A 14,845-nucleotide genomic window follows, 5' to 3' on the forward strand; every position below is an offset into this window, starting at 1 on the left:
AAATCACTTTCTCAACTACAAATCCCAAAAGAAAACTCCTCTTCATAGTAATATTTTTAATTTTTAAGTATTTTGACATAAAGTACTTTTACATATACACTTGTATTTTCAGAAAAGCTACAGTATATCTGTACAATTCTCTCTCTCTCGCTTATTTTCCCCTGGCTACAAATTTCTTTTCCATGCAAATCTGTTTCAAATCAGTGAAAAAGTGTCTATCAAGGTGTGAGTGCACATCTGCGTTAGTGTGTGTACGTGTGTGTTGCTTTGACACCCAGAGACAGACATTTTCTGAAAACTGATCTCCAGATACTGTGGAACAACAAGTGAAAGCCTTTTTTCTGGTGTTTGTCTGGTGCTTGGTGCTGCTACAACCTTTGTTAGACCACCGCACAGGGCTACAGTCTGTGTGTGTGTGTAAGTGTCTATGTGCGTTAGAGAGTAAAGAGAGAGGATTTTTGTGTGTTCCTTTCTCAGTGAAGCAGGGGAAATCACTTCGGCCTGGTCTGGTCCTTTGTTTTTATCAGCAGTCTATGGGACAAAACATTAGAGCCGTGGAGAAATCTGTGTTTCTGTGAAGCCCTGTGGGTCGTTCTGCCCGTATGGGTATGTTCCTTTGTGCCAGCAAAACGGGATGCCAAATGTGTGACAATTTAGGAGTAACCAGGTGGTGGTAACTGTGTGAGTGTGTTTTCAACTTCGTGCTGGCCTAATTACAGTAAACCTGGAGAATTGACTTCATGGAACACAATAGCTTGTCACACTATAAGAGACTTTTCATTTTTCTCACTCAAGCAAAGCTTTTCTCGACACGTTCACACCGAGGGCTCCCGAGTCAATCAGTCCTCCCAGTGGGTGCGAGGACCAGAACCATGTTGTAAGAATGATTTTAAACTGTGGGAGCACAGCTGCAGACTGGCCTAATGACAACCTTCATCTAAGCTATATCCGAATTTGATTTATGTATTTCAACAGGAGTAACCAGCGTGTTGACGGTGTAACGGTTGTGTTATGACAGTTTTTTTTTTATTTGTAGGATGTTTCATAGTGGAACAGTATGTTCTTTTTCTAATGTGATAATTCATTTGTAAAACTAAAAATATAATTTAATATACAGCATATTAACACATGGGCAGAATGACGAGCAACATAACTACAAAGATTCCCCTAAACACTCTCTTCCCGCAAACATTATTAACAAACAGTACTAAAGATCGAACGAGAAACAATTGTGCCAAATGTCTTCTTCTTCTGTACCAATAATTACTGTAGAACAATCAGACAAGTAAATTGCTCAATAAAAATCAAATGTTTTATTATAACACCATCAAGTTTTCTTCTCTCACCAGTAAATTATCAGCCGTCGGCAGGAATATTTTTCATGCAGAGAATTGGATTTTGCAGACTGGTGTGGACACACACACAGAGAATAAGAGGGGGGTAGAAAGAGAGAGAACACAGCTTTAAGAGCCCATTAGTCAGGCTGTGGACATTTGGCCCCCATTCTCCCCTTTTCCACACCAGGGACCAGCACTGATGGAGTGAAGAAAGCTATAAAAACCTCACATACAGCATAGGCTGACTTTCTGTGTTTATGTGTGTTTTTCCTCTGACCCTGCTGCACATTTCAATAACTCATATTGTGAGAGTGGACGTGCGCTCTGACACGACGTGTGAGAGTTTGTTCTGACTCATATTGGATTTCTTGTGCTTGTTATAATGCTGTCTACATTTGAGGGAACTTTTAACCTAAACGCAGAACCGAAAAGGATCTAAAAATGATTTACACACAGACAGTGTCAGTCACTACACTAAACTTAAATATAGCATTTCAATGGTGTTGAATGGCATAAAATGGTGAACAACTTAAATGATTTGTGGTAAAAAGACAGACCAATGTCTCCATATTTAACTTTAGAAAGCTATATTTGCTTTTAATTGAATTTGAATTTCCTTCATTCCTTATCTTGAATAAAGTAAGGTCCATAAAAACAGCTCACATTCAAGTCGTTTGAAGTCGTGGCACTAAATCTAGATATGCAAACGGGAAGATGAAAAAAGCAGAGCATTAATATCAATGTGAGAATGAAGACGCAACGTCTGAAGATGTATCTTTTTTTAACCATGCTAAAAGAGCTCTGTGTCTGAATTTGTTCAATTCCAAAAATATTTGATATTAACTTAATCTTTTATTTCAATCATAACAATCTTTTGTTCCAGACACACAATCCCATATGCACCTGCTTTACGAGCTCAGTCAATCAATTCCAGGATTTAACACCTGGAAATATCCCTTACTTCACACGTCATACCCGATGTGATAACAATGTGTGAACCAAAGCCTACTGAACGTTCTTAATTGCTTTCCCAGCTGTGTCAAACATGTACATCTTTACAAAGCATATAATAATAGATGCTCTTAACGGGCATGATCAGTAACAAAATTGTTTGTGGAATTTACCAATAATTCTTCGTATCGCCTCTGGTTTGTAGAAAGTGTCAAGAGTTACTTTTCACACCAAAATTAATCGATGAACAATTTCTTGAAAATCATTTGATGATTTTATAGTTTGCTGCTCAGTTGTAGACTTATTTAATGCCCAGCACTCGGTGAGACTGAAATGACGCAAGCTGGACATCTGGCCTGAATTTTGTAGTCTCTAAAATTGCATGCTCAGTGTTGAGATGATTTTCTATGCCTGAGGTGTTTTGATGAAACAAAAATTATATTCTGCAACTTTTACAATTCACAAAAGGTGGAGATTTCTTTACTTTTTTAGATGGAATAAATGAACCTCAAAATGTACTGTAGGTGGTGTATTCATATACTTGTATATTTATTTTTATTTTTCAAAAAATAAAAAAGTTATTGTTATCCCTGAAAATTATAAACCAAGTATGATTATGTGACACTTAAAAAAATATAAAACAAATATATTCAGAGCAGAGATAATAGGAAAATGACGGCAGTGATCCAGCTGGGATCCAGCTGAGATCCAAACAGCCCAGTGATCATTGAATTACAGGATGACATTTACTTAAATTTGCACATGCATGAGTGCCGTAAAGGCCAGTTACTTCAGTTATTCACAATGCACAAAGGGAATTACTGATATGTTATCTTTTTACATCGTCCATTGACAATATTATGATGGTGCTCTGTAACTGCTCTCTGGTTGTGTGTAAAAATTATCACCCAAGACTTTTAAATCCCAGACCAGCTCCCTTGCTTTAATGTTGTCCTTTGCTTTAGTGCTTTCCCCAAAAAAATGTTCACTATGTTGGCGGCTCCCACTCCTCATGGTAGAAGTCACTCTGGATGAAACCTTGTTCACTATGTTGGCTCCCACTCCTTATGGTAGAAGTCACTCTGGATGAAACCTGTCCACCAGAAAATGTAAAAAAGTTTAAGGATTTTAATGTCTGCATTCAAGCAGATGTAAAAATGAAGACGGGAATTTAAGAAATTACTCAAGCTGAGAATGTCCTTTTTTTTTTTTTTTCATGTCGTTGGCAGCTTTCCTGGAATTGTAAAATACTGCAAATAAATAAACCATGCTGCAATCCATCATAAGTGGAAACCTGAGGTAGAGAAAGAATATATTGAGAAGCTTGCACTGAGCATGATGGTTTTCATTTGGGAGAGTTTCTGTGTGCCGGTGCATTTTAGGACCCTCATTTTTTACTTCATAAGAATCAGTCATCAAAAACAGGCCTAGACTGAACTGAATCAGAATGAGTGTGCAGACCATTTGCATCTAAACGTCTGCACAGCAACTGTTGACATAGTACGATAAAAATAAAAAAAATTCAGGACATACCTGCAGCTTCCACTGCAGAAATGCCCTTAAATAAATCAGTGCTGACCTTTTTCTTCCATCACCAACTTCCTTTGTTTTCCTCAAGTCTACATCTAACCCATTAACTAGTCTATTGGTCTTGAAGACAACAGAGACAACTGGGAGGCACTTAGCAACAGCCAGAGAAGGGAGTGTGAATAAATATCAGCTTGGGTTAGAGAGAGAGAGAGCGAGAGAGAGAGAGAGAGAGAGAGAGAGAGAGAGAAAGAGAGAAAGAGAGAAAGAGAGGGAGAGAGAGAGACAGGAGGGAGAGAGAGGAAGAGGCCTAGAGAGAGAGAGTTGCAGTTCATTGGTGCATAAATCCAGGTGCATGTTTTATTAGTGAACGCTCGGCAGCATCCGGAACTGAATTAGTCCTCACCACTGAGACACAGACTTCACTATTCATTTACCCAAGGTATTACAGTGTTGCTGCTTTGGCCTCTCATTGAAACACACCCACACGGGCACACACAACCACACATATTTATTCTCCCTGAAACAACAGCCATGCCTGAATACAGACGTGCCAAAATGTACCAGTCCATATTTCGATGTTTTTACTTTTTACACCAGAGAGCAAAAAAAAAAAAAAAAAAAAAACAGGACAATTTTTTCAACAGTTTTTCTTACAAAGGCAATTGTGTTTTGTTTGTTCTACCTGGTTAATAGATGAATCAAACAAAAGCCTGATTTTATAAACCAAGTTCTTATCTGCTAATTTACAAATAAAATACTAAAACTATTTACATGTAGCCTTACACCACTCTTCAAGAAGTCAGAAAGAAGAAGAAGCAACTTCAGCTGTTTGGTCTGCAGTGTTGTTTGGATGATAGCCTTCACACAGACCTACTTTGTCACTTGGGTGCAAAAATGCATTTTAATGTTATTCAGCTAGGTCGACCAGGTAAGTAAAGCCACTGACAGTGACAATGCATCTGTTGTGTTCTGCAAAGACTATTCACACTCTGACCTCCTAATCCAGTATTAGGATTGAAACTGTGACGTAGGGGTTAAAATTATAAATGGGCTGTGCTCTGTTTAACTGTTTAATGTTAGAGATTTTAACCATGACTTTCTTTCGTGGCATAAATTATCACCTACACCTCAAAATAGTTTATAAACTTAATGAAGACTAATGCTTTGGTCTGATTATGTTACGAACCTAATGCTGTCAAAAATACTAGTCGGTGTCCACTAGCTTTTTAAATATATAATATATAAAGGTAATCTAGTGATGTAAAAATAAAACCATTTTAGTGTTTGTTATTATTCAGGGTGTATGTTCATACATTTTTCTGATACCACTGTGTCAGACTTGAATTAATCTGAGGGGAAAGCCTAACAGAAAGCCTTTCTGACAAATATTTGAGCGACAAATGTGACCAGTTAGCAAATTTCTTAACTTGTGAGTCACTGCCTCTACATTAATGCATGGAACTTTTTCTGGAGTTTGTAAGTAATTGCATTCGTGAGTGTTTATAAATCATCATAATTGCTGGAGTGCATTTTGGCAAACAACAAAAACCATTATTGAAGTCCCCTGTTGATTCTTATTGTGGATGGTTTTGACTTCAGTGTTGCACAACAAATTATATTAAATCCATCATCTGAGTCTGAACTCAAGTGAACTAAATACAGTGTGCATTCTACTGCCTTTCTACAATACATACATTACAATGCAGTAACATGTACACAGTAGGCACAGAACCAGTAGATTGTGCACCTACTGTACATGTTACTTAACGTTAAATAAGTTCTCCATCCCTTTGACATCCTGTAAGACACAAAACACAGCTGACGTGGGGTGAAAGGTGAGTTACACTGAAAAGGTTACCAGTCCAGTATGAAGACATAAAAACAACTCACAAACCCACTTAGTCAATTTAGCTTCTCCATAAGTCAATGTAGTCAATAGTCAATTAAGCTTCTCCACTTAACCTGACCTTAACATGCATGTTGTCGGCCAGTGTAAATAAGCATCAATAATGGGAGAAAACAAAGCTGCACAAAAAACAAAAGAAGATTATAGATAATATATTTGAAGACATTCAGAACCTTTTCAACTGTCCACCCACGGATACATGAGGTATTTGCCTACGAATCCTGCTTCATTAGTTAAGATTAGTTTTTGAACACACCACATATTGGCAGCTAAAACAGTAGCTATGTTATTTGCACAGGATACGTTTAGTTTTAAGCAAAAAAGGTAACAAGGCAGGTTTTTGAAAGCCCGGAATCACATCTCTAAGAGTGAAAGGCAAAATTATGCAGACAGAGGTTGCAATAAGTTCCACTTCCTGTCCTGCAGGATGTGCCAGAAATCCCTTCTTGATTAATGCCCTTGTTCAACTTGTTTGGTCCAATTAAACACTGGGGACATTTATTGGTGGCATGTTCACTTGTGTTTTACTGGCTTGGTGTAAGTACGGGGACTTAAAACAGAGGTTAGACGTCTGTGACTTCACACCTGAACTGTGTACAGTTCAGTAATCAACATCAACAACTGACTGGACAGCTGGTAGATTCTGGATCAAAAGATGATCTACTGACATGTTTCTATAACTCACAGATTCATTTTTTTTTTTTTTTTTTGCACTTTTTCCTTAATTTGAGAAAGTAACTTAGTTTTAATCTGCTATTAGCTCCATCACCACTGCCAGGGCCGCTTGACCTGTTTGTTGTGACAAACACTAATCTACTGCAAATGAAAATTAAAGTAAATTAAGCCATAGTTTTCTTGTGCTTCATCATAATTGTTTACTGATTAATATTTATGCTAAGGTGTTTACTCTCTTATCTAACCTCTGATTCATTGCTTTTAATATTTTGGCAAACAGTTGAAAAAACATTCTCTCTGGAGTGTTTATTTTTTTGCTGAGATGTATGTGGTACTCACTGCTGTCATTATCATGTGATTAATTTTAAACAAGCTTAAGTAAACAGATTTGGAGCTAATAATGTTATTCATAACTGCTTATAAAACTTGTTCCGGTCTAGTTTTGTTGTGAACCCAGACACACATGCACAAACAACCTATGGTTGGCAGTAGTACCTTACTCTTACTGGTCAAGCCTAGCCAATCATATCTCTCCATCTCATCCTTGCTCTGTCCTTTTCTATCACCGTGTACTGACAACCATCTACATCCAAAGTCTGCTCTACCTTGTATGCAACATGTATTGTCCACTATGTCCATGACCTTTCTCCAGCTCTCAATGTCCACATCATCTTATCTCTGCCTCAAAAACATTATTTCCTAGGCAACCACAGCTGTTCCTCTAATTTGCTGATTTTGTTTCCAGTCCATCCTACAGTATCTAGTCCCAATTCAAATCTCTTTTGAATGCTGCCACTCACCTTAGGACCGCCTCCTGTCCAGCTGATGCCCATGGTATTTCCACAACATACTACATCAAAGCAGCTCTAAACACTGTTACAAACTTTGCTGCAATCCATCGTTCACCTTTTCAGCAAATTGCACACAACGGTGCTTTAGAAATGAGCTTCTGCTTTATTTTGATTAAACATTTGTCCACTAGCAAAATAAGCACTTGTAATTTATTTTCTTTTTGAACTAGCATAAAGGTTGAACAAATTGAATAAAACAAGCAATTAACCAGTAGGTGGTGAAAATCTGTTGAAAATATGAGAATTGTTGAGGTGACTTTAATTATAACACAGTTTATTGGAGAGAAAAAAAGACTTCACTAGACTCAAAGTGAAAGGTCAGAAAGAAGGGGGAATTGTTAGTAATTAGAAAATGTGAAAATTGGATAAAAAAATGGACAAAGAATGTAATGAAAGGGCACAAAAGTACAACAACTAAAATACACCTTTTTAACTTCACAAAGTGAATAAAAATTGGTAATTAGATAAAAAATGAAATAGGTTCCAATTAATGTTAATGGAATAACCTAATGTTCCGGTTCCGTCTTAGAATACCCCAGTCTTCGGTACCAAGGGTATGTCTGACAGAACTGACTTCAATGGACTGAGAAATAACAGAGTGAATGAGTTCACTGGAGATAACGTCTCACGCAAAAACAGCGTTGCACCTTCACTTACAGCTCAAAGATTTCTGCTGAGCTCGGTGACAAGCTAAGAGCCCATCTGTTATCACCTGTAGCCCTCCACCAGAGAAAAATAGTGAATGGTGGAACCATTAACCCATTAGCTAATTATCATGAACTATGCAGAGCCAGTCTCAAGTGATGGGTTTTGTTGGGTCGGGTGTTACAGTGTGGAGATGTAGCGAGGAAGAGAATTCAGCCGTATAATGTCTGAGAATAAAGAGTCAGAATACCACACGCTGTCCACTACACACTGGAATAGAGTTATCTGAGAATAAGTTACACTCATGAACAACTTTGGACACTGTGTTCCTTCTAACATAAGGTATGTAATGGGTTGGAAAGAAAGCTTCACATAAGGGTTAAGATTAAGAAAATATTTTATATTATTATTTAATATTAATATTTTAAATTACAATTTTTATTCAGAGTAATCACAGGATAGCTGTGGATTCATCACAATTGTTATTAATAGTGATTCATCATTATTGATCTAAATAAATCAATGTTAATCTAAATAAATCAATCAAGTAAACACATAAATATGACTTTTTTGCTGCAACAGTAGGAAAAATAACAGCACTTACATGTATGCTTCCCATATGTAAATATTTGTGACTCATCCAAATCACATCCCAGTAATGAAATTAATCAATTTTAAAATATTAAGAAAATTATGCACACTTATATAGCATATACCAAAATATAGGTCATTAAAGTTTGTGTATTAATTCATTACTGGCTATCTTGACAGTGGTATGTGGAACACAATGAAAGCTAAATCGGTCTACGGTCCCTCAAATTCATTGGACAATTGTGTCAGTCAGCTTGTCAGCCTTAGGCTAAGTGTCCTGTACTTAGTATGGCTGGTTACACTCTATTAGGGCATCTCACATGAGTTTGAAGCCCCCAAAATACATATGTTGGGGCATTAGAATAGTTTCTTCATGACATTATGTTTTTCCCCCCCGCAATGTATGCAAATAACGTGTGCAACAATAAGTGTCTATGCATTTTGGATGCATTATCAATTTTTATTCAGGTCAATCTGATTAATGGTCTTCACTTCAATTAACTTGTTCAATTTTTATTCAGGTCAATCTTATTAATGGTCTTCACTTCAATTAACTTGTACCTTTAAGTATCACACTGGCTTTCCTTTATATTTAAGCCGTGGCCATGTTCTGTGACCATATACTAAAATAAATATGCCCCATCTTGTGTACTCACCCAAATATTGCCGTCTTGGTGGTATGGTTTCCAGTTCCGTCCTGTGTCACTGTAGAGGAGACGATACCGTGTCGTCCAATCAGAGCTGCTGTAGCGGCCCTGTGTTGCTATGGCACTCACTTGTTTCCTGGTACCAAGGTCCACCTGTAGCCACTGGTAATGATCACTGTCAAGAGGGGACCAACCACCAGCACCTGCAAAGGTAAAGACTTATTTATCAGTCACACTTCATGTAATTTACATTACACACAAGTACATTTTAAATAAAGTGCCAGAAAAATAGTGGAAAACTTGAAAATATTTAATTATAATTTTCTTGCTTCTAATGACATTATTCAATCCCCAGACTAAAGTTTTTTAGGTCAACTATCTGGTTTTGCATCATGCATCTTAAAACACAGAGCTGGTGCACAAACTGTAGATTATGTGTTGAAAGATTTAAACCAGAGGTTAAGGCAGATAGAAAAGCAGCATAGTATCGCCATAATGACTTTTTACAGAAAGAAGTGTAATTATAAGCTTATGGTCTGCCCTTTCAACAGCGGTCAGTGTCTAGCAGAGCGCCCCCTCCCCCACATCTACATCAGAACAGAATTAGAAACATTTCATTAATACCTTTGCCTACAGAGCAGGTGTCTACCAACTGTAAAGATGTCACAAAGACCATTTTGTTCAGAAATGTATTATCCACTCCATAATGTCACGCTCATTTCAATATCTGGAGAAACTAGATTTGCACCTTTAACATTTTACAATAAATTCATTATTTTATAGATGTATGCAGAATATCCTGATATTTAATGAATGCTGTGGAGACATTTCTTCACATGTATATTTAAGTTGTTCTGGCCTATATAAAAAAGAAAAATCATAGCTGAAATAGAAAAAAAAGACATAGGTCGCACAGAAATGCGTCATCCAGTTTCTGATGGAAATCATGACCCAATAAATATTACAACGGCCTTTGTTAAGTCTAACAGAAAAATATGTTGCATTTTAAAATATACAAAAGTTCAGCAAAAGCACCACCACGACACACAAATGTGGTGACACAGTTTCAGACTGACACTAATCTTTATAAATATACCATTTATTCTTTGTGTAGAACTTTACAACAGGATTTGTCTTTTGATTTGGACAGAGATCTGCAGATGCTTGTAGACAAGAAAACTGTGCTAGAATCCTGTGTTAATAATACAAAACAGAATAAGACAGCATACACTGATAATGTATAACTTATTTATGGCACCTGTTAGTTGGAATATATTAGATGTCAAGTGAACATCACGTCAAAGTTAATACATTCCAAACAGGGAAAAGGGGGAGGGACAAAAAGAAAGGAAAATTAAAGTTGACTAGACTATTAAAAGAAATATTACATATTTCTGTCATCTTTCTGTCATTGTCCTGTGACTATGTTGTCAACTCTTTTTACTAACTAGTTGTGGCTGCCAGTATTATTTATGGCCTAACAATGGCACTGGCTTTATTGCCAGATGGACTGTGTTCCCCATTCACTCCTCTTGGTGTCTACCCAAGGCAAGACAAACCTTCCATGGACTCCACAGGTTAAATTTGAAGACAGATTAAATGGTGCAGAAAAAAGGAGAGCAGCTGCTCAACAGAAAGGAAAGAAAAATGTTGAACAAGATCCTAGTGCCGAGATATCATCTGCCATCATAAAAGAGTCGATAAAAATGCCAAAACTGTAGTAAATGTTGGTCATAGTAGAGGGCAGCCACCAGAATGGACTAGAGAAAACAAAGGCAGAGTGCATGCTTTCATACACACACACTCTAAACAGAGCAGACTCTAAACACTGCAGATTTATCGGTGCAGCAAAGGACTGAGTGTGACAGAATGTGACTGTGGAATGATTATCAGGAAGAACTGGTGGTAGATGGCCAGCCAACTGGTCATGTTACAGCTGTCTTGCTTGAATTTGAGTTTTTTTATCCTTCTCCCAGTGGCAGCTACACAGAATAGTACAGAAAAGTGACAGGCTCAAATAAAACATAAAAGAAAGCGACAGATGTGAAAATGCTCTCTTTTTTTTATCCTGTCAATGTTTAAGAAATGGAGTAAGAGTAATACAAAGAGGGTCCACAATGGGGAATTGAGTACACAATGTGTAATAAGAGGGATGAGGGACATGAGGGATGATGGTTATGTGATAAAATATAGGGCCAGGCAGTGGGGGATGTATCCTCCTCCCTTGACAAAAATCCTATATCTTATCCAATTACAGGGCCATTACACTCATAGCAAAAGCCTTGATAGATAACCACACCTGTATCAGTGGAAATGTCAATACCTCAAAAACCCATCGTAGCAAAGCCATTCCCCTGGTGTGAAATGCAACGGGGTGAGGGTAAGGGTGGAAAATGATGGGGGGTAAGAAACCAGGAGTGGGATGAGTGGGTCGATGGTGATAAGTAAACAGACAGCATAGAAAAGAGATTAAGAAGGCAAGCTGAGTGGACACTGACCAAGGCGGTGTGATGGCTTGAACACGACTCGAGGACGCTGTGCCAAAAAGAATGATTGAAAGGTACGTATGGCATCAGTGAGGGGTTGACAGGAGAACTGAAGAACTGGCAAGGCAAGAAAAAATGGAAATGAAGAAGAGTAAAAGCGATGGATGAAGTAAAGAGAAGTGAGGGTGTCGAGAGAGGGTTTATAGGTCTGCTATTGGGGAGGCTTGGAATGAAATAGCATGTGGATGGGAAAGTGAGAGAATGGAGTGGTGGAGAGGGGGGAATGGATTGACAGTAAAGAAGGTGATAGATGAGAATTTAGGTCAAAATCAGCAGAGGAACAGAAGGCAGAAAAACGTGAGAGAGAGAAACGGAAGTCGTTAAAGAGTACATTAGTAGTAATGTACATTCCAGTAAGTAAGATTTAAAGATATTGTATTTGATGAAAGTAATAAAGGTTTAAAACAAGAGATGCACAAAATATACTTTTTGAAATTCTGAAATCTATCGGTAAGGTAATTGTGACATGTTGATACTGTTTTTTTCTTATTGTGGTATTTCCATTGATAACATTTCATAAGAGCATGAGCAAAAATGATAGGATTTTTCTTAGCTGTAGCGACCGTCCAGTGTTCATGTATAACTATATAGCCTGCTTCACAACCACTACTAAAAATGTATCAAGTAATAAACTATAATGAAAACCATTTGCACATTTTCACAGAGGGAAATAACCTTGTCTTTATATGCAGTACAAACATTTAAGCATGTTGACTAAACAACCCCAATGATGTCATCTTTTGTGCCTCTTCTTTATGAATTTGTGGATCTTTCTGCGAATCGAGGTTTGTTCACCTTATTACTATCATGAGCCAATTCACATGGACTTTTCAACAGATGACTTACAGTACAACATGGGATGTGTCACTGTTCCCATATTATTATAAGAAAACAAGTGGAGGACAAATGGAAGTGATACAGGGATAGATTAAATGACCTTGGAGACAATAGGGTTCCAATAAAAAGACAGGGTTTTCGAGAGACAAAATAAAAAGGTAAATAAAAAAGGAAGCTTTGGGCCAAATATCTTGGTTTTAAAAGGTTGGTGAGGTAAGGTGGGCAAATGCTGTGAAATGAGACTTAAGAGGGAAGTAGATGTCTAGAAAAAGAACAGATAAAAGGTGAGGGGCGGAGGGGAGGAACACAAGTGAAATGTATAAAGAGATGAACAGAGGAGCAGCGAAAGGTGAGAGCTGGAGGGAGAAGAGAGAATAGCAGGGGAAGGTTGGGAGAATAGAGAGAGGACAGACGAGGCAGCGGTGATAGAATTAAAGGTAAGATGGTGAGCAAGATTACCATTAAAGTGTAAAAAAATTGAGAGAAATAGGTGGGAGGAATGCTGTGGGACTGTCACCAGCCTCTCGCCTGTCACACACAGATGTTCAGGGAGGAGAAGAGGAGCAGGAGCAGGAGAGCGCAGGAGAGCAGAGGAGCACAGAAGGTCAAAGAAACCACCTGTGAGGAGGATGTAAGGAGAGAAAGGAGAAAAGGCAAGTGCCTGAGGAAAGAGATTAGACGATAGAGAGCAAGGCGACCTCACGTACTCGAGTAACGGAAAGGAGGTATGAATGGGCAGAACACTGCCACCAAAATTCTTTTAAAAATTGCAACCTAATCAAAACAAAGAGCATTTTTGCATTATAGTCAGGTACATTATTAACAGTGAGCTGGCCTCCACATACTGGATACTGTAAAGTCACATGACTCACTAATCTACATAAAGGTCATTCTTTAATTTATTAATAATTGTTTTTATTACTTTTTTAACAAGAAACATAATTTAATCAAAGTTAAATTGATGTCTCAATGCTGACAGAAGATTCTCACAATTATTTCAAAAACATATTAATTTGAAGGATTATAAGCAACAGATTAGTCCATAATCTGTTTTATTTTATTATAAAAATTAAATCTAATTTTAAAGAAAATCCACAATTATTATTTTTTTCGTGTGTGACAATAACAACATACTACACCATTTCAGCTAATCTTCTGCCCCACATCCCAACATAAAAAAGCAACAGTTTCTTCCCAAACTTCACAAAAACTGTTGGTATTTCAACATAACAGCATTTTAGAGGTGGGATTAATTTGCTACAGAAAAGCTACTGTTCCTTCAGCCAAATAGACTTCACACAGAGATACTTGCTTTGAGATAAATGCCACAGACCAAGGTTGGAGTTTCTCCAAGCTCGCAAAACAGTGCCTGAATTATCAGTGATGACACAGATAACCCTGCGTCTTAACAATGGTAGTTGCACAGTTAGAGCGTTTGTTACAGAAGAACCACACCGATATCACCACTGAGTAAAACAAGAAATATTAGAACAAACAGACAAAAATAAAATGGGACAAAAAGACCACAGGAAACTTGTTTTTTTTTTTTAACGCACAAAAACATGGACAAATGATGGAGAACAAGAGACTAAAGGAGCAGGAGAAACAGCAGGAGGCGCCTTGCAGTTAAAACTAGAAAGTACAAGTGAAGAAAATTATTTACAAGGAACTTAGGATAGGCAGACTGATGGGTAAAAGTAGTGAAAGACAAAAGAAAAGTTAGAGAAAAAAAATCAACAGCTGTGATTGAATGAGAATAAAAATGTGTCATCAAGAACTAAAGAAAGAAAAAAAAATAGATTTCTGAAACAGAGACAAGTCAAGACCTGAGTTCAGAGTCTTTGGACCCAGGCGTGACAGGCATGAAAGTCACACATAAAAGTGACAGTGGCAGACGAAGGCATGAAAAAGGAACATCTTTCCTCTGTCATACTGTCAGTGTGAGTGGGTGCATGCACATGACAGATTTAGTTTTAAATGCTTTCATGCCTCTCCAAGAGTGTGTGGGAGCTCATGTTTATCAAAGCCGCCACTTTTTTTTAATACCAAAAGCCGCATTAGCAGAAAGTTTAACTTTGTAATTTATTAAGACGCTGGATTTCGGAGATGGCGACAGAAAGAAACCAGCTGGTTGGCTCTCTGTTAGTGCTCCATCTTACTGTCAGGAAGCAAAGGAAGCGGATGGAGATGGAGTAATTTAATAAGGATCGGACGGCAATTATCGATGGATGACTGCAGTGGCTACAGACATCAAACAATTTTGCAAGATGACAGAATCAAAAAAAAAAAAAGAAAAAAAAAAAGAAAAAGCATGGAATCTTTAATTGTC

General features: G+C 37.5%; 1 protein-coding gene across 4 annotated transcripts in view; it reads right to left on the bottom strand.

Annotated features, from left to right (window-relative positions):
- cntnap2a (contactin associated protein 2a) overlaps positions 1 to 14,845 on the bottom strand; it is a 241,864-nt gene that overhangs the window by 130,550 nt on the left and 96,469 nt on the right. For all 4 annotated transcript variants that reach the window (XR_003049312.1, XM_025054369.1, XM_008307446.3 and 1 more), the window contains one exon: positions 9,143 to 9,336. Coding sequence is in view for 2 of the 4 variants with exons in the window: in XM_025054369.1 (XP_024910137.1) it covers positions 9,143 to 9,336 (194 nt within the window). In the remaining 2 variants the exon portion in view is untranslated. The remainder of the gene's footprint in view (positions 1 to 9,142; positions 9,337 to 14,845) is intronic.

The sequence above is a fragment of the Cynoglossus semilaevis genome, chromosome 3 (genome assembly GCF_000523025.1).
Source record: "Cynoglossus semilaevis isolate Cse_v1.0 chromosome 3, Cse_v1.0, whole genome shotgun sequence".
Lineage (NCBI taxonomy): Eukaryota > Metazoa > Chordata > Actinopteri > Pleuronectiformes > Cynoglossidae > Cynoglossus > Cynoglossus semilaevis.